We start from the raw sequence: 21,565 nt of genomic DNA on the forward strand, positions 1-21,565 counted from the left end.
ACTCCGGTTCTGGTCCATCGGGTGAGCTTGCAGGGGGCCGCCTGCACGCCGTGACGGTGGCCCAGATGCTCGCTGTCGCGAACTGTCACACGGAAACCGTGGGGACAGGAAGAATGACATCCATGGGGGAGGACCCCATGAGCCAGGAGGCACCCCGCAATCCGGCCCCGGGAACTGTGGTTTCGTCCGCATTGATATGGGATTTATGATTCGTGTTTATCTTTGCATCCCATCTCGCCCCCTGGAAGTTGGGGCCGGAGGCACATGCTCGATGGGAGAAAGCTTTGGGCAGCCGCCGGCCCACCCCATGCACCGGGTTTTTCTTTGCTTCACGTGTTCGTCCGCCTCTTTGTTCCCCTCCTGAGGTCTCAGCCCTCGCTCTTCGAGGACGCTTGTACGATTCTGTTTTTGTGAAGTGTCACCCCCTCGTCTGGGGCGCTGTCTGGGGCTCTCCATTGCCGGGTGTCAGCTTCCGAGCATGCTCGTCTGGAAAGGACCGAGGCTAGGACGCAGCCGTCGCTGGGGATGTCCCGGGCCCAGGGCAGCTGGCTGGCCCCGCAGGGGGCCCCGGCCCGGCCGGCGAGGGCTAGTGAGAGGCATCAGGGAGCGGCCACCCCTGGGCCAGCCACCGTTGTGGGAAGGGAAGGAAAGGGAGGCCAGGGCTTCCCTGGGGACCTGGGGGCCGCGGGGGAGGGAATGTTACCAGAACTTGAGTGCAGGTTTATTTATTTACTTATTTTAACTTTTTTAAAAAAAGATTTTATTTATTTATTTGAGAGAGAGAGCCCGCGAGAGCGCACAGGCAGTGGTGAGGGAGAAGCGGGCTGCCCACTGAGCGAGGAAGCCCACTGTGGGCTCCGTCCCAGGATCCTGGGATCATGACCCCAGCGGAAGGCAGCCGCCCAGTGGATGGAGCCTTCCAGGGGCCCCGTGAGCGCGAGTCTAAAACAGAATGTTCGGGGGCACCGGTGGCTCAGTGGGTGGAGCCCCCAGCTCTTGGTTTCAGCTCAGGTCAGGATCTCAGGGTCTTGGGATCGAGCCCCACGTCGGGTTCTGCACTCACTGTGGTATCTCCTTGAGATTCTCTCTCTCTCTCTCTCTTTCTCTCTCTCTCGCCTCCCTGCCAATTGTGCTCTCCCTCTCTCTCAGTCTCTCTCTCTCTCTCTCACATAAATAAATCTTAAAAAAAAAAAACACAAAAAAACAAAAAGTTCATCCTGGCAAATCTGAAAAACATGAAGTATACTGAGTCCCACGTATCCACGGGGAATGACGGCGGCCCGGTTAGGGGCTGGGCAGGGGCTGGCGTGGAGAGTAAAGCAGTCAGTGACACTGGCCTGTGGCTTCCCTATATCCACCCCCCCACCCCCCCACCCCAGCCCTTCTTAGAGCAGATGTGCTAGTGGGGGTGGGGCTGACAGGAAGCCGGCAGGCGCACGAATGAATAAAACCTTCCATTCAGACGGGGTCAGGGTGAGAACCGCACAAAGGAGGGACTCAGATGGGGGGTGGGGGGCGGTGGGATGAAAGTTCAGAGAAGGGCCTTCCCTGGAGACACTGCTCGGGCTGAGACTGGAGGATTAACAGGGAGGAAGGGCAAGGAATGGTGAGAAGGAACAGCGTGTGTGGTGGCCCTGAGGCAAGGGCTAGGCGGTGTCAGGACTGACCTCACAGGGGTCCAGTCTGCGCCGTCACTCAGGGCCCCGAGTTCACAAGAGCCCTGTGCTTGGTTTAAGGCTCTGTTGTTGCTCACTTGAAATGCTTAATCACTTTTGGACAGGGGCCCCACAGTTTTGCTTGGTGGTGGCCTTGCAAATTTTGCAGCTAGCCCTGCTTTGTGTGTAGGAAAAACCCAAGGTCAGTCTGGAGGCCGTCTTCATATTTTCGTGGGTCTTTTTCCACTGCTTTTCCATGCACGTCTGTGCATTTTACTGGACATTATTTGTAATTACAGGAGGTGTATATGCTTCCAAAACACGAGTTTCAGTGTCTGAAAGTTGTTTGTCCACTGAACCGTCTTTCCCCTGTTGGGCATTTCTGTTTCATTTGTGTCTTTGCTATTTCCCAGTGGTGCTGCCTTGGGAAAGCCAGCCTGGGGCCTGGCCTCTGGGCTGGAGGGAGCAGAATCTGGTGTCTGTCGCTGCCGCCTGTGGGTGAGCCCTGCCGAGCCGGGGTGCTGGCTGGGGAGGTGAGGTCGGCTCTGGGAGGAGGGCAGGCATGGCGAAGGCAGGCGTGGCTGCCATCTCTGCCCGCTTGGGGTGTCTGGAGCCGGGGTGCATGTGACATTTGGGGAAGGAGTGAGGGGTGGGCACAACTCCCCCCCCACCCCCTGGCAAGGTAGGTCACACAAAAGTGCCCGCCTTATTGGGGAGCTTACCCAGGGCCGCCTTTGGTCACCGGGGGTGGATGATGTCTGGGGCCTGGTTGCTCTGCGCCTGTCTTCCTCATCTGTGCGATGGGGGTCACGGGCCACACCCTCCCCGGGGAGGCGGGGGAAGGACACAGCATATTGACTGGACTCAGAAGTGCTGTGCGGGGCGCTGGGTGTGTGATCGGGGCAAAATGTGGTAGCCCCTTCCACCATTCACACCCTTGGCATCCATCTGTCTGCACATTGGGCCAGAGGGACTAGGGCGGGTCATTCTGAGGCCTAAGTTTCCCTCCCCTACCCCGCCACCATCTGACGGTCCTCCCACCCCCTGGGGAGGGCTGATTTCTTTGCCAGACAGAGGAGCAGCTTCTGACTCCCTGCTGGGGCCTCTGCTCTCCAGGCACCACTGCCTACGGTCCCTTTGGAGGACATTCTGTTCCTCCTGCAAACATCCGCGGAGGGGGGTCGTCCAGAGGGTGGAGGAAAGGAGATGCCCTGGGGTAGGAGGGCTTCCCGGAGGCGGCTGCCCAGTGGGGAGGGGGCTGGAAGCTATGGCGAAGAGCTGACACCGGCCCCCGTGGGCTGGACCTGGTGGATTAGCCCCACAGCCTGTCCCTGTGGGAAGCTGCTGGCAGGGGGCCGGTCCACAAACTCCTGGCCAGCTTGCAGAGTCCCCTGGCACTCAGTGGCACAGGGCCACCATCCCTGGTCTTGTGAGAGCTGTCTCGTCTCCCAGCTGGAAAGGAAACTTTCATAAGTCACTCAGTTGGAGAATGCCAAGCGTGAGGAAGAAAGCCGTCCTTGTTGGCTCAGGTGGGTGTGGGTCCAGGAGTCAGTCACACGGAGCAGCTCAGGGGACCCAGGGGCTGAGATTGTGTCCTGCTTTTGCTCCAGGTGTCCTGTGTGTATACCTGGTTTTCCCAATTATGTGGGACGGGCTAAAAACAGCAGCAGTCTGTAGGGAGCAGGAAGCTTCCAGAGGACACAGAAGGGATGGGCTGGGGCTCTTGCTCTGTGTGAGGGTGACCGTCGGGTTCCATGTTTCTCTAAGAGCGGTTCCCACCCCACGTGCTTCCTGCTCATTGACTGGCTGGTTCTGGGGCCTGCGTGGGGCTTCTGTGGCTTCCTTCCCTGGAGCCACTAGAAGTTGGGGTGGGAAGGGACAAACAGAGTTTCCTAGAAGTTTTGGGTTGAGTTGAGAAGAAATCCAGGAGCTTCTGAGAACATTGCAAGGGTTTGCCACCAAGTTGGCTTTCTGGAAATTCGGGGTGGAAATGTGGGGGATATCTGTGCATGTTTCTTAATCCACAGGGATCGGGGCATGAGTGAGGAATGGGTTCTCTTCAGGGGCTTTCCTTCTGTTTGGGCGACAATCACGGTCAGAGACGGCCGCGAGTGGGGGCCTAGGTATTGGGATTTTACAGCACGTGACAACTCCACCTGTAGACGGGTTTTAGGGTGCAGATCTCCTGCCCTCCAGGTTTTATTCCTGGCCTCAGAATGTCACATTAAAGGAAAATGTTTGATGAAGACACTGTGGGTGTTTTCCTTTCCTCGCCTGGCCTTCCAGGCTGCCCCGCGTGCATGGGTGTGCGTAGTTGTGCCTGTCGGCGGGTGTAAATTACATGCAGAGTGTGGATTTTGACCGCTGACATTGTGCAGGCTATTGTGAAAGTGGCCTGGAGAGCATAGCTGGAAACACAAGGGTAAGACAGAGGAAGCCTGCTGATTGCCCACGCTGAGCGGAGCTCAGAGGGCCCAGCGTGCGGGATCCTGGTGCAGGGCCCCTCACTGGCCGGCACTGAGCAGAACATGTGGACGCTGCCGGCAATGGGGAGGGGCTTCCTGGTGGCTATGGAGAGGATGGGATGCAGGGTCAGCCCAGGAGGACCTCCCCTGGGCCATGGAATGGGTGTGGTCTGGGCCTTTAGGGGTGAATACTGATGCCACACATTGAGGGCCAGGAGGTCCTGGTCTAGAGGAAAGGCCTTTGGAAGAGAGAAATGGAGGGTCCCAACTTCCACTGTTCTGAAAGGGGAGGTGACATTCGTGGCATCGAACGTGGCTTTGCTCTGTAGCTGAGTCCACTGGAGAGTTTTGGGGGTGGTGAGGAAATTCAGTCTCAGGGAGACCCAGAATTTAGAGCATTTCCAGTCAGGTGATGGCTTTGTATGTCTAGTTACTGTTTTATGATACCGGCACTCACATCCTGGCTGTGTGGTCTTGGGAAAATAACCCAGCCTCTCTGTGCTTCCAGTTGCTTCACTTGGAAAAAGTACCTGATTCTTGGGAGGACGGCCTGGCTGCCCAGCAAATAAGAGCTCTGCTTCAATTTGAACTTGAACTTGGAGCCAGGCAGGCAGTCTCATTTGGTATCAGAAGAGGAGTTCTTCCATGAATGCTTGAAATCAGAAGCAGCTGATGAGGCTGGGTGGTAGCAAGAGGAGGTTTGAGGGGGTGTAGGCGGGGTGGGGAGCCCTCCTCACACAGCCGGTGGGAAGTGGGCAGAAGAGTGAGGTGGGTGTCCTGAGTGCACTGGGCACATGGCTCCTTTTCAGGGGTGAAGTCCAGCATCAGGCCGGGCGGGACTGGGGTCTGAGGCAGGGGTCTGGATGTATCAGAATCACTCGGAGCCTGACGTCACATCCAGGTGGCCCAGCCCCAGCAAATCAGAGCGTCCAGGACAAGGGGCAGGCGTGGAAGGCGGAGGGCTGAGTCTGCCCTTGACACCTGCCCAAGGCAGGCTAATGTGTTGCAGTTGGGGGAACCCTCCACACGGCAGGTAGCATCTCAGGACCCGAAGCCGTGGCCTCAGGCATGACTTGTGGGTTCCTGGGGCTTTCACTCTGGGCGTCTGACCATTTATGCTGTGGAGTTAAATCAGAAGAAATCTTCGTGATATGCACAGGCCCTATTTTGCCCTGCTTTTGAGCAGATGAAATCCTGCCCTGTGCAGGGAGCGGGGGCCTTCCCCCAAGGAGGGGGCTGCGGTGGCCGTGATGCTCAGACCCCAGTGAACGGGGGGTGTGACAGCCCAGGGCCTGCACACTGCCCGGTAGAAGCAGAGGATTGCGCTGGCGCAGAGTGTGGCCTCACCTGTGAGATGCACGAGCAGGAAGACTTTCTTCCCCGCGGCTGGGGAGTCAGATGAGAGCCTGCTTTCCAGTGCCTGGGTGGGGGCCACACAGACAGGACAGCAGATCTGGACTCTCTTCCTTTGAATCAGCAGTGTCTTGTGTTCTCTGGCCCTGTGGGCGGGGGACAGCCACTTGCCACAGGGTGCAGTGTCTCATGGTCCCCCAGACCCTCATGATGTGGCCGGCCCCCTGGGGGTCGTGTAGGCTCTGAGACTGGGAAGAATGGCAGAGCAAGTGGCCCCCTCCTGGGCCCCAGCTCTGGGGGTCGGCCAGGGGAACTTGGTGAGACCCTGGGAGCCTGAGTGACTCTTGTCCCCAGAGCCAGTGGGGGAGGGTGCCTGGGCCAGGCTGCGGTCCCACGCACCATGCGACCTCCAGCGCCAGCCTCCCCCAGCCCTCCCCAGCAGCCTGGCCAATGGAGGCGCCCAGCTGGCTTTGGTTTTCCCCATGTTTTTCCAATTATGTGGGATGGGCTAAAAACAGCAGTAGCGGGGCCTTATTTGGGAGTTCCCACCGTCACCTCCCCTTGCTCCAGCAGCGGCTCCTTATGGAATGAGCCCCTGTTGTGACTTTTGTTCCTGAGCACTCCTCCCCGCCAGGGGCTTCTGGGCGGTGTGTGCCCTGCTCGGGGCTGAATGACCCAGGCAGGTGACTTGCTGGGGCTGTGTCCAGGGCACGTGGCTTCACTGCCCCAGGGGGAGGGGATGGGGCAGGCTGCCACCCCGTTTTGTGCCCTCCACCGTGGCTGCATGTTGGGGCGGGTGGGAGGCTCGGGCTTCGTGATTTACGGGTCTGCCTGCCACACCTCGCCAAGAAGTAGTTTTAACAGATGTTCGCAGGGGCAGGAAACAAAAGGACGAGGGGATGTGGGGGCTGAGGTTGGGGGTAGGGGGTGGGGGAACAGAGGCGTCACTGTCGGGTCTGACGGGCAGACTGACAACTGGGCTGATGTCTCAAAGCCCCTCACGTCCATCCGTCTCTCTGGGTGGATTAGCCGAGGCTCGAGGCTCGGGGCCGAGGAATAAGGGGCGCGTTTGTTCCCAGTCTGGCTGTCTTGTCACTTATCGGGGAAGTAGGTCAAAGGGAAAAGAAAGGAGGCCCTTGTGGCCGGGGCCGCCGCCCCCCGGGCCATGATTGGCGTTGACTCTGCAAACAGAAGGCAGCTGCTGTTCTCAGCCACGGACCGTGAGTTTTTAATAGCAAGGAAATCAGATTGCACAGTCCCAGGAAATGGTGTCACAAGTCCAGGCACTAACTTTTTTTTTTCGTTTTCTTCGGGAAATGGAGGTGTAACTTGCAGACAGTAAAATGCAGAGTCTAAGTGTCCACTGTGATTCGCTTTTAAAGTCACGCACGTCGGCCTCGCTCCCACCCCCGTCCGGATGCAGAAAGCTTCCAGCTCCCGGAACGTTCCCGGGGGCCCGCTGCAACCCCCCCCGCACCCCCCGCCGGGGCAGCCCGGCCTGACTTCCGTCACCATGGATTAGCTTGGCTGTTCTGCAGCACCCCAGAAACGGAACCGCACGGCGTGTGCTCCTTTGTGTCTGAGCCCGAAGACTTAACTTCTAAATCTAAAAAAAGAGGAGAGGGGAGCACACCCTATTCTTAGAAAGAGAAAACTGTCATCCCAGGGCCCGGTGAGACCGGGTGGCGCCTCCCGGGTGCCCCGTGTCCCCCGATGGAGAGCGACGCCGCAGTCACTCCCCGCACCGGGCCCCACCCGCAGCCTGTGCAGTGTCCCCCTTGCTGGCCCAGCCGGGTCCAGCTCCAGCCCGGCCCCAGAGCTCAGGCAGCTTCTGTTGTCTGCGGAGTCAAGGTTCTGGGCTCCAGGTCCAGGCCCTTAGTGAAGCCATTGGCTGCAGGAGAAAGGCCTCACCTGGCCCAGCCCTGCCTGCCACGTGCCCCTCGTGCCCGCTCTGGCTTTGGGGATGGCTGCAGGTTCTCTGTCTTGGTTCCATGGACCGTGGCCCTGCGCGTTTACCCTCTCCAGTTTGCAGAGCCCTGGAGGCAGTGAGCTGGTGGCTCGTGTGTGCTGGGCCGACGCCCGGGCCTCTGGCGTGTCCTCAGACGCCCGCCGCCCCTCCAGGAGATGCGTTATGACTTGCTCCCTTGTCCCCTGCACGGGAGGGATCCTGGCTTCCCACGGGACCAGTGTCAGGCCCGGGAAGAATGCTGGGAGAGTGGACGAGGTGACTTCCAGAGCATCTGCTGTGCAAGCGCTGAGGTTTTTTGGTCGTGCTGGGGCCGGGCCTGACTTGGCTGACTGCACCCTTGTCCCCTTCCCGCCACTCAGAATCAGGATCTGATTGGCTGTGACCTGGTGACATGCAGGGTCTTCCCGTCTCACTGACCTGGGAGTGTCAAACAGGCTCATGTCTCCTAATGAACCTTGTAAACCATGAGGTGCTGGGACGCCAGGCTGGCTGGCTCTGTCGGCTAAGCATCCGAGTTGACCTCTCACCTCAGGTCCTGATCTCAGGGTTGTGAGTTCAAGCCCCCTATACTAGGCGTGGAGCCTACTTTAAAACAACCAAATCAAACAAAACCCGGTATGGTGCAGTGCCCTTGAGTTAGGGTAAACCACTCAAACCCTGGTACCCCCCTTCACCCCCAGCCTCCTTCGTGGTTTTGCCCTCGCTGCTGGTTTACGGTGCCCAGTAACACCCGGGGCTCACGGGAGCTGGTCCGAGGGGCTGGGGCCGGCCTGCTTTGGAGGTTTGGGTGGCCAGAGCTTACGCAAGGCCCCAGAGGAAGGGATGGAGGCAGGATTTGGACCAAGCAGCCTGCCCCGGGGGAGCTTTCCTGGGCTGTGCAGAGGGGGGTGTGGTTGCCACCACCTCCAGGAGCTGCAGGACAGGATGTCATCAGAGGAAGGACTATGGGACACCTGCAGTGTGCCTGGGCTCGGGAAGGCACTCTGTGTGTGTGTGTGTGTGTGTGTGTGTGTTTTTCTTTTTTTGTAAAATTTTATTTATTTGAGAGAGTGAGGGAGAGCGTGAGCAAGGGGAAAGGGGAGAAGGCCCTAATGAGGGACTCAATCCCAGGACTCTGGGCTCACAACCTGAGCCGAAGGCAGACACTTAACCCCCTGAGCTAGCCGGGTACGCTCTGTGTGGTTGTTTTGAAAGACCTGAGCCACGTGCCCAGAGAGGTGGGACCGGGCCTTCTCCCTGTGGGTCCCTGACTGTTTCATGTCATCCGACCCCACGTTCCCCTGTTTCAGGCTCCCAGTTGCCCACCTTTAATTGGTCCAATCAGCTGTCCTGTCCTTTGTTCATGAGTCTCTCAAGGCCCTCTGGGCGGGGTTGTGAGCCTTCAGGGCGCATCTCTGCTGCTGTAGCTCAAAGAGAATGTGGCCTGAGGCAGGTCCCCGGGGCGTGCTCTGTGCCACTGGGAGGGGGACCTGTGCTGGGGCTGTGGCCTTGGGCTCAGAGGCTCACTGACTGTCACAGGACCTCCCAGCCTCCCTGGGGAGCCTTAGCCACTCCTGATTCTTACCTGTGAGGAGACAGAGGTCAAGTTGCTCACCCAGGTGGCTCAGTGAGGAAATACGGCTGGTGGCTGCCATTGGGTGTGACCTTCGGGCTGGGTGGCGAGCAGTCCCTGAGGGGCAGGGGGAAGGGCAGGTGGCAGAGGACCATGGCTGACCCCTGTCTGTGGGAGAACAAGGGAGTCGTGAGGCTGGCACTGACCTTGCTGCCCTGGCTGCCCCAGGCCTCAAGGCAGAGGAGTGACTCCCCCATTTTATTGCTGTGCAGTTGGAGGCCCGGACTCCAGGCCGAGGCAATAGCCTCCCACGGGCTCATGGGAGGCCCGGGATGGGTCGCGCAGACAGACAGCTGCTCGGGCCTCTGGTTTCCAGTGGAGCCAGTGCCTGGCCCAGCCACTTCCCCTGTGGTCACTCGGCACGGCCTTCTGGGCCAGGGCGCCGGGCTGTGGTCTCAGCGCCTGTCCAACAGCTTACCCCAGGGGGCCATGGGGAAATTTAATCAATTGCTGAAAAACAAAAATAAGTTGGCTGCTGACCAGCTGTGAAGCTGTTTATGGCCTCAGAGACAGTAGCGTGGAGGGCGGGCTGTGCTGGGACCTGGCTCTGCCCGTGCGAAGTCCGGGGTGGGGGGTAGGGAGGGGGGTTGGGGCCGAAGGGAGGCAGGAGGCTCCGCATCCAGAGTCCAGCACAAGGAAAAGAAGTCGGTAGAAGGACCGACTGGGGTGGTGTGAGCCTCCGGGTGGGGGCCCATCCTCTCTTGGAGATGCAGTTGGTTCAGTGGGGACAGTTGTGATGTCCGCTCTGCCTGCTGGAAAGGCCAGGCCCTGATGCTGGGTGCCGGGGTGGGGGGAACGCGGGGCTTGGGGCCGCCGCCTCTCTCCTCTGTTGATTTGGTCAGTCCACATCCTGGAACGTGTGGTTTTGCTCATCGTGAAAAATCTTTTCCCATGTTGGGGAGCAGAGGGGATGAACCGTAAGATCTTCCAGGTTTCCCCGCTGGACCACCCGGCAGGGGGCTCTCCTCCTGGGCTACAGGGGAGGGACTGCAGCTCCCGCTGCACCCCCGTCCCTCCTCCTGGTTCTTCCCTCCCACTTGGCTCAGGCCAAATAGGTCAGCCCTGCGTGGCCCCTCCATTCCCGCTGGTCGCCTGGTCAGACAGCCTCGTTGTCCCCAGAGCCCAGCCCCTCCCCCCATCGCCAGAACCACGAGGCCTCTCCACATTAGCCCGGGCACCGTGTTTTAAAGTCTTGATGTTTTCTGGTTGAAAAGTAACATTCGTGATCACCCTTGAAAGGACGACATCCCACAAAATAACAGAAAATAAAAGCCACCCGCGATGTGGCCGCCCAGAGGTGACGCTCTCCTGTCCCCTCTGCTTGCGTTCAGAACTGGGCTGGCACGAGGCCCTCATCGCGTGGGGGCCCCGCCGTGCCCGACCTCCTCCACTGCCTGCCGGGCGTTTCCTCCCCCAGCCCTGCCACGGAGCCCGGTGCTCTCACGGGCCCTTTTCGCTGTTCTTGGGTTGTGGGGTATGGACGGTGCCGCAGGCCTTTTTCTGCGGGTTTGGGTTTTGCTGTGATTGCGAGGCCTCGGTGACCCTCCCCAGCCAGGAACCCGCCTGTGTGTCCAGCGGCTGCTTCGGGCTGGGCTTGCAGAGGGGAAACTGGGGTCACGGGGTCCCCGAGCCACACTGCCGTCCAGGAAGCGCAGGCCGGGCACAGTCCTCCGGGAGACGGGGGCCCTGCTGCAGCCCCGCTGAGCGGCTGGCCTTTTCCCCTCTGGAATCTTCTTCAGGTCACCCGTCTCTCCTGGTTGTTGCCGAGGTCTGGGTGTTTTTTTCCTTGACTTGGACGCCTTTCAGTGAACTTAAATGAGGCATAGACTTTGCCTTGTATGGCTGTTTTAGGTTTCGGGAAAATCGAGCAGGGGCTCCTGAGAGTTCCCGTGACCCCGCTCACCCTCCTGACACGGCTTCTGCTGTAATTAGGACGGGCCGTCGCCTGTTTTGAAAGGCACACGTGAGGGCTGCGGACCTATAGCCTCGCCCGGCCGGAGGGCCACATGGCTTGCCACCTGCTTTTGTGCGACTGTTTTTGCAGAGTTGAAAAGAGGCCCACAAGAAGAATGTTTTGTGACGTGGGAAAAGGATAGGGATTCGAATTTTGGTGTCCCCACGTGAAGCCTGGCCCACAGAGGTGGGTCCCTTACAGCACACATGTGCAGAACCCACCGGAGACCAGAAGGAAGACCGGGAATGGGCCAAAGATAGCCACTGGGGACATTTGTGTGTGTTTCCTGCCAGGCTTTTGTTCGGGGAGGCTCTTGTTTGTCTTGTGGCTGGGCCCCTGCTGCACGGAGAGTGTGCTGTTTGCACGAGGCTGCCCTGTAGACGGCGATGGGCTCAGCGCTGTCCCAGCGTCCAGTGTGCACGGCACACGTGGGCCAGCCCCATTCCTGCCCATCCCGGCTGCAGCAGTGACCCTGTGCGCTCTGGAGGTCCCCCCGGCCCTTGGACCTGCCTGTCCTTCCACAGAACCTTTCCTCTCACCTCTGCTCCCCACCGCTTGTGGGGTGCGTCGTGTCCCCCAAAAAGATGTGTTGAGGCCCCGGAACCTGTGAATGGGCCCTATCTCGTAAACAGGGTCTCTGCAGGTATAACCGAGTTAAGATAAGGTCCTCCTGGAGTTGGGTGGGCCCTGAGTCCAAGGTCTAGTGACCTTTATAAGAAGGAAATAGAGACCCAGAGACGCAGGAGAGGAGGCTGTGTGAAGACAGGCAGGGGTTGGAGTGGTGAAAACACAGGCCAAGAAACATCTGGGGCTTGCTGGTAACCACCAGAAGCTGAAAGAGCCAAGGACATCTCCAGAGCCTTCAGGGGGAGCATGTGCCTGCCAGCACCTGGGGTGTTTACTTCTGGCCTCCAGAACCGTGGAGTCCGTTTCCGCCGTTACGAGCGCCCCCTCCCCCGCTCCCCCATTTGCGCTGGTGTCTTACGGCGACTTTCTTCTGCATCCCGCCTGCTCCCGTAGCCCACGGGACGGTGCCCTGCGATGGAAGCCAGCTTGGTCCAGAGGGACGTTGGCAGGCAGGGATGGTGTTGAACTCGCCACGCCTGTGACATTGGGTCATCCCTCGGGTCTGCTTTTGTGTTTTGAGAACGCCCGCTGCCAGGAAGGCTGTGCCCTGGCCGGGCCTGTGGTCCGTGCCCTGCGCTTGGCCCCAGGACAGGGGCGCTGCCCTTCTTTCCTGCGCTTGTGCGTGCAGGGAGGAAAGGGAGAGGTCAGGAGTCCGCCCGAAGGAGGCTCCAGGGACGGCTGCCCAGCCGCCTAGGGGAAGGTTTCACTTTCCTTGGCAGCCTTGTGGGGCAGGCTGTTTGTTTGAACAACCCCAAAGAAAGCCATTTGGCCAACTGTTAGTTTCTAACCAATTTACTTCCCTGGTGTTTAAACAAACCCCTACCCAGAATCCGTGTCTGGTCCCAGGGAAGGGGGTGGCCTCCCCTCCTCCTGGCCGGGCCCAGTGCCCGACACCCGCCCAGGGGGCCCGAGGCCAGGGCTGCCGCTCAGACCTGGCTGCAGACAGCCCTGGAGGTCCCCTGGGAGCGGGATCCTCGGCGAGTGGCCCGCGGAGCCCAGGCAGGGAGTTCTGTCTCTGCAGCTGCCCGCCCCACTGGCCTGGTCCTGGACAGACAGCTCCAGTCCTCCCTGCTTCAGGCAGCGGGCCGGGCTGGGGCTCTCATCCGCGGGTCCCCGTCTTCCAGGCCAAGCTCAAATAAAAACTTCAAAGGCTCTGCAGCCCAAAGGGTGTCAGACATCCCCCCCCCCCCGCCGGAGTCAATTATCACCTACAGATTTATCCTGGCATTTAATTACTGCCTTAGTCACAGAGACTTAGAGACGCTGATAATGGGGTTCCCTGGCCGTGGGGTGTGCTGGAGGCTTTGTATTGACCTGGTTAATGGAGGGCTGGGGTCCTGATGGCTCTGTGCCCCTCGGGGACACTCTGCTGGAGTCTAGTACACGGTCACAGCCACATGAATCTGAGGTTCTTGGAGCTGGAGGCCAGGATTCTCCTGTCTCAGCTAGTCCCTTATAGGCCCATCTGTAACCCTGGCTCTCCTTCCTAGCACCCGTTCACTGCGCTCTTCCTCCCCAAAGGGCTCTGCCCTGTGTGTGTGACCCCAGGAGCACCGGTGGGGCCAGGGGGATCCTGTGCCTGTCCACCCCCGCCCCCAGTTCCTGGTCTAAAGTAGCTGTCGCAGAGAGACCTGGTTGGGGGGCCGAGCCAGCTGGCCAGTGGTACACCAGCACCGGGCTTCCTGCGTGCCATCTGGGGAGAGCCAAGTGTTTGTGGGACCTTTTTTCCCCACTTGCTCCTGTGGGCCCTCGCGCGGGGAGCTTATCCTCTCTGTGCCTTGAGTTCCTCATCAGTAAAATGGGGCGTAGTCGTACCTCTGGGATGGCGTGAGGCTCACACTATTTTAGGTGATTGTGTCTGGAGGACCCCAGGAACAGGGATGGGGAAACAGGTGCTAGAGGTGTTTTGTGGGGCACCCGGGTGGCTCAGTCAGTCAGGCGTCCGACTCTTGATTTTGGCTCAGGTCATGATCTCAGGGTCGTGAGATTGAGCCCCGTGTCAGGCTCCGTGCTCAGCAAGCAGTCTGCTTGGAATTCCCTCTCCCTCTCCCTCTGCCCCTCCCTCCCCATGTGCTCTTTCTCTCTCAAATTAAAAAAAAAAAATTTTTTTTTAAATGTATTTTGGGACGAGCATTGGTTCCCCTCAGGGACCAGTGTTTTCTCTGGGGAGGAAGTACTGCTTGGGGTCCGGTGGGGTTTGACACACCCCCTTCCGCCTTGCACGGTGAGCTGCCCCGGCCTCCGCTCGGGAGCCCGACAGCCTTTTGGGATGGGTGTGTAGACAGCCTCTTGGGACGGGGCTCTTCCTGGCCGTGCCCTGGAGGGGCATCCCCTGTCCCTCCATCATGGGAGATGAAGCCGGAGCCTTCCCCGGGGTTTGGTTTTATGGTTCCCTTGATGTCAGAGCCAGGTAGAAGCCCACACACCGGCAGGTTTGGCTGATTCTTCACTGTAAATGGGGAGACCAGAGCCCGGAGAAGGTTAGAGACCTGTCCAGGGTCACACAGAGACTTCTGCCCTGCGTTCTCCCTGCTTGTCTGAGGGTGTCCGCACCTGCCCTGGGGTGGCCCGGGGTCTGCAGAGAGCTGAGGGGGCATGTGCACGAATCCCAGTGAAACATTAAGTGTGGTGCCCATGCAGTGTGTGTGTGTGTGTGTGTGTGTGTGTGGCCAGCCCATCCATTGGGGTAAGGGTGGTAGGAAAGCTTCCTGGAGGAGGAGGGGGAGGTGTGGGACCTGGGCCTTGAAGAACAGGTCAGATGTCAACAGAACATTTTGGGAATAGAGCCCCGAGGAAGACAATTTGTTAAAATTCAGAGTTCCCCTCCCCTCCTTCCAATGCACACCATATCAGGGCCAAATCTGAATTTGGGTATCGGAGTTGCCAAAGCAGTCAAGCGCTTGGGGTGCCTTCTGGGCACTGCCTGCCTCAGTTTCCCAGCCCTGGGCTCAGAAAACTATTGCTGTCATGTGTCGCCCTCTAGTGGAGGAATTGGGTGACGAGCTGTGCACCTTGGAGCGGGACCGTGAGGATCCCCATCCCACCCTTACTTGAAATGCAGGTCAGGGGACCCCAGGTGGACTCTGCGAGGCCCTGGGCTCCAGGGGCTCTGCCACTGGGGCAAGAAGTTGGCACCAGGTGCCGGAGAGAGTCTGCTGTCTGAGGGCTGTGGCTTGACCAGGCAGCTGCCTGCAGAGCTGGGCCTGGGGGCGTGAGGTTGACGGATGTGCCCAGCTGGTTCTGTCCCTGTCCCCATCCTGTGTTGCTACATAACTTGAGGCGGGTCCTTCCCCATTCTGGGCCTTTCATCAGACCGGGCAAGTGGTCCCAAAGTTCCAGAAGGGGTCTCTGGGCCTAAACTTGGTTCTGCGAGTCCTTGAGACCAGAAGGGGCCAGAATGAACGAGGGGACAAGGACCCAGCTCTGGGGGAGGGCACACAGCCTCCAGGGGTGTCCCGGTCAGGGTTGGGGAGTGCCCTGAGGCTCCCTGTGCTGTTTGTCCTGGAAGTTCCAACAAATCCCAGCAGGGAGGGTCCAGGATGGAGTCGAGATGTTAACTCGGCTAGGGTGGCAGAGGGAGCCTAGGGCACCCGCCCTCCGGTGCTCGCCCTCGTCAGTGAGAGAGTCATGTGGGAAGGAATCAGACCGTGCAGTGATGTGTGCCGTTAGGTGGCATGAAGCTGCCTTGGATGGGTGAGCGGGGTGGGGGGGGCCTCACAAGGAAGTGGCATCTGAGCTGAGCCATGAAGGGGGAGCACGTGGATGGTGCGGCCCAGTGGGGGCTTTGAGAAGTGTGACTGCCAGTGGCGGTCTGGAGCCCAGTGCTTCCGTGAGACCTGCACCTGGAACTGGTTTGTGGCCAGGAGAGGAGTTTGCAGGGGTGAAGGGACACTGAGTGTGAAGCAGCTCTTCCATGGTGGTGGAGGTCAGGTGGCTGTGTGGCTTTCGGCTGGTTGCTTGACCTCTCTGTGCCTACACGGTCTCCTCGATACTATGATGATACAAACAGTGCTGGCCTCCTAGAGCCCTCACAGGGATGAGCTAGTGACCACAGAGGAGGGTCACAGCGAGTGTTACCTACAGTCACCGGTGGCTGCGCGGAAGCTCTGACCCCGGGGGCTGGCTGAGCCCCTCCCTGCCATGCCCAGTGCAGGCCTGGTCCCTTGTCCTGCTGCCGGCCTCTGACCCCACCTCATGCGCTCCCACAGGGACCGAGGAGGTGCTGCTGCTGGCCCGGCGGACGGACCTGCGGAGGATCTCGCTGGACACGCCGGACTTCACTGACATCGTGCTGCAGGTTGATGACATCCGACATGCCATTGCCATCGACTACGACCCGCTGGAGGGCTATGTCTACTGGACGGACGACGAGGTGCGGGCCATCCGCAGGGCGTACTTGGACGGGTCAGGGGCACAGACGCTGGTCAACACCGAGATCAATGACCCCGACGGCATCGCAGTCGACTGGGTGGCCCGCAACCTCTACTGGACAGACACGGGCACTGACCGCATCGAGGTGACACGTCTCAATGGCACCTCCCGCAAGATCCTGGTGTCCGAGGACCTGGACGAGCCCCGGGCCATTGTGCTGCACCCTGTGATGGGGTAAGTGTGTGTGTGTGGGGGGGGTTGGACCTCCTACCTGGTGGGGGGGCTGGAAGCCAGGCCACCAGAAGTGAGAGATACTAGCGGTTCTGGAACTTTTGCCGGCATCAGAATGCCCCAGAGGAGGCTTGTTAGGATGTAGGTGTCTGGGGCCCTTCCCGGAGTTCTGATTCAGGAGGTCTGGGGCGGAGCCTGGGAACATGAATTTCTCACAAGCGCCCCCCAGGGATGCTACTGCTGGTCCAGGGCCCAGACTTTGTGGTGCTATGACGTCGTGTACGTGTGTACAGGGCCTAGAGAGCTGGGGGGAGTCATTGCTTTCCAGGGGCCTCACCCTTCTCACCTATGAAATGGAATGGTTCACCAGGGTGGTTTCTAGGCTGATGATGGGATGTACTTAACAACGTACAGGCTGGGCCTTTTCTGAGCATTGCACACGGTGAATCTTTGCCTCCTCCTCTTTCCCCCAGAGGTGGGTACAGTTGTATAGTAGAGGAAGCTGAAGCCCAGAGAGGTTAAGGGACTCACCTAAGGTCACATAGCAGGATGCTGGGATCGGACCAGGCAGTGTGGCTCCAACTTTCCATTTTGGGACTCTGTGAAAACAGCTTGTCCAACGATGTAGGAGCCTTTCCGAGAACCTCTGCAGCTCAGAGCAAGGTAGCAGCCCCCTTCCTGGGGGCTCATGACCAACAACAGGAGAGTGGCGGGGGGAGGAGGAAGAGTTGGAGCTCTTGGCGGGTGGAGCTGGGGCTGCAGGGGGAGCCTCTGGCCCTCCGTGCGGGATGCCGCGTGGTATCCCGGAGACAGCCTGGAGGAGGAGCTAGAAGGACAGAAGGGAGACCTGGGAGCTGTGCCTTGTGGGGACTAGCAGAGCCACAGCGGTTGTCACCGTGGTCCCTGGCAGGGACTGTCAGGTGCTGCTCAGAGGCACAGAACCCATGGTGACCCGCTCAAGGTGCCTGCTGGCAGAGCTGGGCCTCGTGGCCCGTCTGCCCGTGGAGCCTGCACTTTGTGCACAGGAGCCCTTCGGCTCTTTGAGGAAGGTTCCGCTCCACGTGGGCCCCCTACCCTACGGCCCATGGGTCTCCCAGCACATCTGCCATCCACCCACCTGCAGGAGAGGAGACGGGTCCCACCTGCCCCCTTCGAATCCCAGGATGCCGGGTCGTGAAGCCCATGCTGTGGGCACCCCCGTTTCCTATGGAGCCCCTGGTCCCGCATGTGTGGGGCTTAGTGCTCATGTGGGCAGGGAGCCAGCACTGCGTGAGCGCCCTTCAGGATAGGGAGAGCGTGGTCCTCAGCCCTGGGCGTGCGGTGGGGACGGGACGGACAGCGTCAAGGACATGTGCTTCCTCTCCAGCCTCATGTACTGGACAGACTGGGGGGAGAACCCCAAAATCGAGCGCGCCAACCTGGATGGGCAGGAGCGGCACATCCTGGTGAACACGTCCCTCGGGTGGCCCAACGGCTTGGCCCTGGACCTGCAGGAGGGAAAGCTGTACTGGGGAGACGCCAAGACGGACAAAATCGAGGTGAGTCCTCCCCGCCGGTGGGCGCTGGTTCCCGAAGCTGTTTGATGAAGGTTGTGCTGCCTGGCACAGCCCAGTGGGCCCAGAGCCCCTGGAGCCGTGACGTGTACCAGGCAGGCAGCCGACGGACGCCTTTGCTCTGCTGGGTTTTTTTTAAGATTTTATTTTTTTAGAGAGAGAGAGAGAGAGAGAGAGCACTCCTGTGTGTGTGTGCGCGAGCCAGGGGGCGGGCAGAGAGAGAGAGAATCCCAACAGTCCCCACAATGAGCACGGAGGCCGACACGGGGCTCGGTCTCATGACCCTGAAATCGTGACCTGAGCCAAAATCAAGAGTGTCGGTTGCTTAACCAACAGAGCCACCCAGGTGTCCCTCGAAACACAAAACCTTAGTGAAAACTCAGACGCACATGCCCCCCACGCAGCGTAAGACAGAAAATCTTACCAACGTGGTGGCAGCCAGGTGACCACCATTCTGAATCTGGTGACGCGTTCCCAAGCGTTTTCTCCTGCCCGGTGGACGTCTCCGGGAACGGAGCATCATCCTGTTCTGTGTGATTGATTTAAGCGAGGTCCAGATGTGTTCTTTGGCAACTTGCTCTTTGCTCGTAGGTGTACTTTTTGGAGGTGCTCTTGGGACAGCCGTTCGATTTGTCCCCATAGCAGGGACGTCCCCGACGTATGTGCCCGTCCTCGGTGTGGACGCCTCCCCTCAGTGCTGGTCACATTACTGCGTATGGACCACCCCACCTGGGGGTAAACTTCGCTCCTCTCTTGGCTTTGGGGGGAGCCCCCCAGCAGGCAGCTTGCCGGAGGAGGGCGGGAGCAAGGAGACCGACGTGCGCCTGGGTCGCCGCGTTTCCTGCCACGCTCCTGGAAGGGGGCTCCGGGCTGGGTAGGTGCCTCTCCCGCCCACGTCACTGTCCGAGTGGCCAGTTCCTGCCGGATTCCCTACAGACAACCCTGTTGCTAAAGGGAGTTTCTCTCGAGCCTCTGAGCCTGAAGGCATGACCCTTGTTTCCCTTGGGGTCAGCCAAGAAGGCTTCGCCCCATGGACCCCACCCATCCCTGGGAGCAGCTGGGGGGCTAGGGATGTGTGTTGGCTGACGCTGCCGGACATGTAACAGGCGTGGCTCCGTGTACTCCCAGGGTGGGGTGCTGCGACCGTTTACTGTGGGAACACACGTGACCCACCATGGCCGTCTTAACCATTTTAAAGTGTGCCATTCAGCGGCCTTGCCCACGTTCACAGAGCTGAACCACAGCAGCCCCCACCGCTGCCCCGTTCCAGATCGTTTTCGTCACCCGAGACCCCGTGCCCATTAAGCAGCCAGTCCTGGTCTCCCCTCCCCCCCCAGCCCCCAGCACCCACGGATCTCCTGTGGTCCCCGTGGGGCTGGCGGTCCCGGAGGTTTCACGCGAGTGTGGTCCTTCGGCGCCAGCCTTCCCTGCCTGGCTTCTTCACGCGGCGCGTTGTTTTGGAATTTATCCACACGGTGGCACCTGTCCTCGTTTTGTTTTTGTGGCCGAGTGACACTGGTCGTACGGACGGACCGCACACTGTGCACCCGTCTGTTAATGGGCATTTGCGTTGTTTCCCCCTTTTGGCTGCCGTGAGCGAGGCTGTCCAGGGCACCACGAGCAAGTTTGTCTGCGCCTGTTGTTCTCCGGGGAGCACACGGAGGAGCGGAACTGCTGGGCCACGTGGGGGTTTTACGCGTGGTTCACGGACGCGCCGTCAGAGTGGTCCGCGGCGTGCCCCGCTCGGCGCTGTCTGTCCGTGGCAGCGTGTGTTCTCTCTGCACGGCCTTGGCCGCTGTAACGTTCCACGCCCTTTATCCCGACCGTAGCCGTCCTGCCGGGCGCGCTGGGGCGCCCCTGGCTTTGACTGGGATTTTCCCGATGACGGGTGAAAGGTTGTTTGTCCCCCAAGAGTATTTGGAGGTATGTGGCATGGTCCCCATTCGTGGATGAGAAGCTGAGGTCCAGGGGGACAGTACCTTGCTCAAGGTCATGTGGCACGTAGGTGGGTTTTGACTTTCCACTTTTAGAACCAATCCTCAGACAAAGCCCTAAGACAGCGTCAGGTTTCCAGACAGAATCTAAACGTTATCCTCTTGGTAACCGCTAAGTAGAAGGGACAGAAGTCAGGAGGCGTGAGGCTGCAGAGAGGTAGGAGCGCGGTTTCAAGGGTTACCAGCCAAGGAAGACGGTCCATCATGGTAGCGTGAGGAGAGGGAGGGCCGGGAGTCAGGGATGGAGTCTTCACTTGCACGGGGCCACGCAGGCAGACCAGGAACGCACGCGCCGAGTGTGTTATCTGTTTGGAGCTAATCCCCGGAAAGTGTGAAGAGAGACGCTGCACAATTAGAATTTGGGAATCTTTGATCTAGTGGACCTGGGAAATGCAGGTGTGTCGGTGTTCTCAAACTACATGCCTGAGGGTCCCTTTCTTTCCCCACCTTGGCTCTGGTGGCACACACTTTGGGAATGCCGACCCCGGTGGAGTCCATCGCTGCCACCTCCCACACACATCCAGGGCTGACCCTAGCTGCGGGGTTTGTGCCGGGCACCCCTCCACCCCTGCCTCGGGGGCGGTGGGGGGACGCTGCTGACGTGCATGGATGTGGAGACCGTCCTTCACGTAAGCTCAGTGTGTCTTGTCCCCTCAGTGGGGATGCCCCAGGCGAGTGTCGTGCTGGCTTCTCGGACTCTAGCATTCTTTTCAGTGGGGACACACCCCAGACACAGGTGTGAACATTTTGGAGGTGGCCCAAGCATGCTAGGGGCCTTGCCTCCAAGTTCCTGCTGTGGCCTCTCGGCCCTCGCTCTCGGGTCCCGGAGTTTGCTGCGAGCGCCTGCGGAGTGCCAGCTCTGTTCCAGGTTCCTGGGCCAGCTCGGTATGTGTGCCCAACAGCTGTTCCTCTGCTGTGCCCCTCAGGACCATGCTTTGAATCAGGCAACAGGCTTCATGCTGATGGTCACGGAGGATCCCCGGGGCTTCCAGGGGAACCGCTGAGGGACCAGGGACTGTGTTTACTTTCCAGTTTCCAGGGGGGAGGGATGGTCCGGGGAGGAATAAACCAGGCTAGGGCAGCAACAGGACATGCTTCTAGCAATGGTGACGTTTCCCAGAAATTATGCCCAGTGACAACGGAACAGCTGGGCCAGTGCTAAGGAGCCGGACCGCTGGCCTCAGTCCTTCCTCGCACAGTTGCCTTTGATGGGGAGGATGGATTTTGTGCAGCCTGGCTGTGCGCTCGGCCTGGCTCTGAACACAGAAGGAAGGCTCTGGAAGAAAGGAACTGCAGACAGTGACAAACTGGCTGTCCCTTTGAAGAGGTAATCGGGCTCCTGTGTCCCGCCCACCAGGCCCCCGAGAAGGACTTTATAGGGCAGCTGTGGCTAATCCCTGGATGAACCAGGAGGAGAACAAAGGTCTGGAAGGGCCGGACTGGTGATGCGGGGATTCATCTGGATGGCATTAGTGGCATGTAGATGCGACTTACGGGACAGGCCGAATTGCGGGCGAGTCTGGGCTGCCCTGCAGGTGGGCCCTCCTGCCGGCCTTGTCTGTGACAGCTGTCCTGCACGTCAGGTCCAGGCCAGCCCCTCGGCTGGCCCATTAGCTGCCATCGTGACTGTTGGGAGTTGCGGGGTGGCTCCCCCTGGGGGCGCTGGCTCAGGCTGCTCCCTCTGGGCTCACTCTGGGAGGCGCCCCAACTTCCCTCCTGCAGGCTGGAGCCATGTGGGTTGGGTGGGGGCTGAGGTCCATGGACACAGCCCCCGATTCCCC

At 59.9% G+C, this 21,565-nt stretch overlaps 1 protein-coding gene across 2 annotated transcripts in view; it reads left to right on the plus strand.

Annotated features, from left to right (window-relative positions):
- Nucleotides 1-21,565, plus strand: part of LRP5 (LDL receptor related protein 5) — a 97,616-nt gene that overhangs the window by 37,827 nt on the left and 38,224 nt on the right. For both annotated transcript variants that reach the window (XM_032879676.1, XM_032879677.1), the window contains exons 6-7: nucleotides 15,844-16,240; nucleotides 17,604-17,775. In XM_032879676.1, coding sequence (XP_032735567.1) covers nucleotides 15,844-16,240; nucleotides 17,604-17,775 — 569 coding nt within the window. The remainder of the gene's footprint in view (nucleotides 1-15,843; nucleotides 16,241-17,603; nucleotides 17,776-21,565) is intronic.

This window comes from Lontra canadensis, unplaced genomic scaffold (assembly GCF_010015895.1).
Source record: "Lontra canadensis isolate GAN:19392208 unplaced genomic scaffold, GSC_riverotter_1.0 scaffold66, whole genome shotgun sequence".
In the NCBI taxonomy this organism is placed as follows: domain Eukaryota; kingdom Metazoa; phylum Chordata; class Mammalia; order Carnivora; family Mustelidae; genus Lontra; species Lontra canadensis.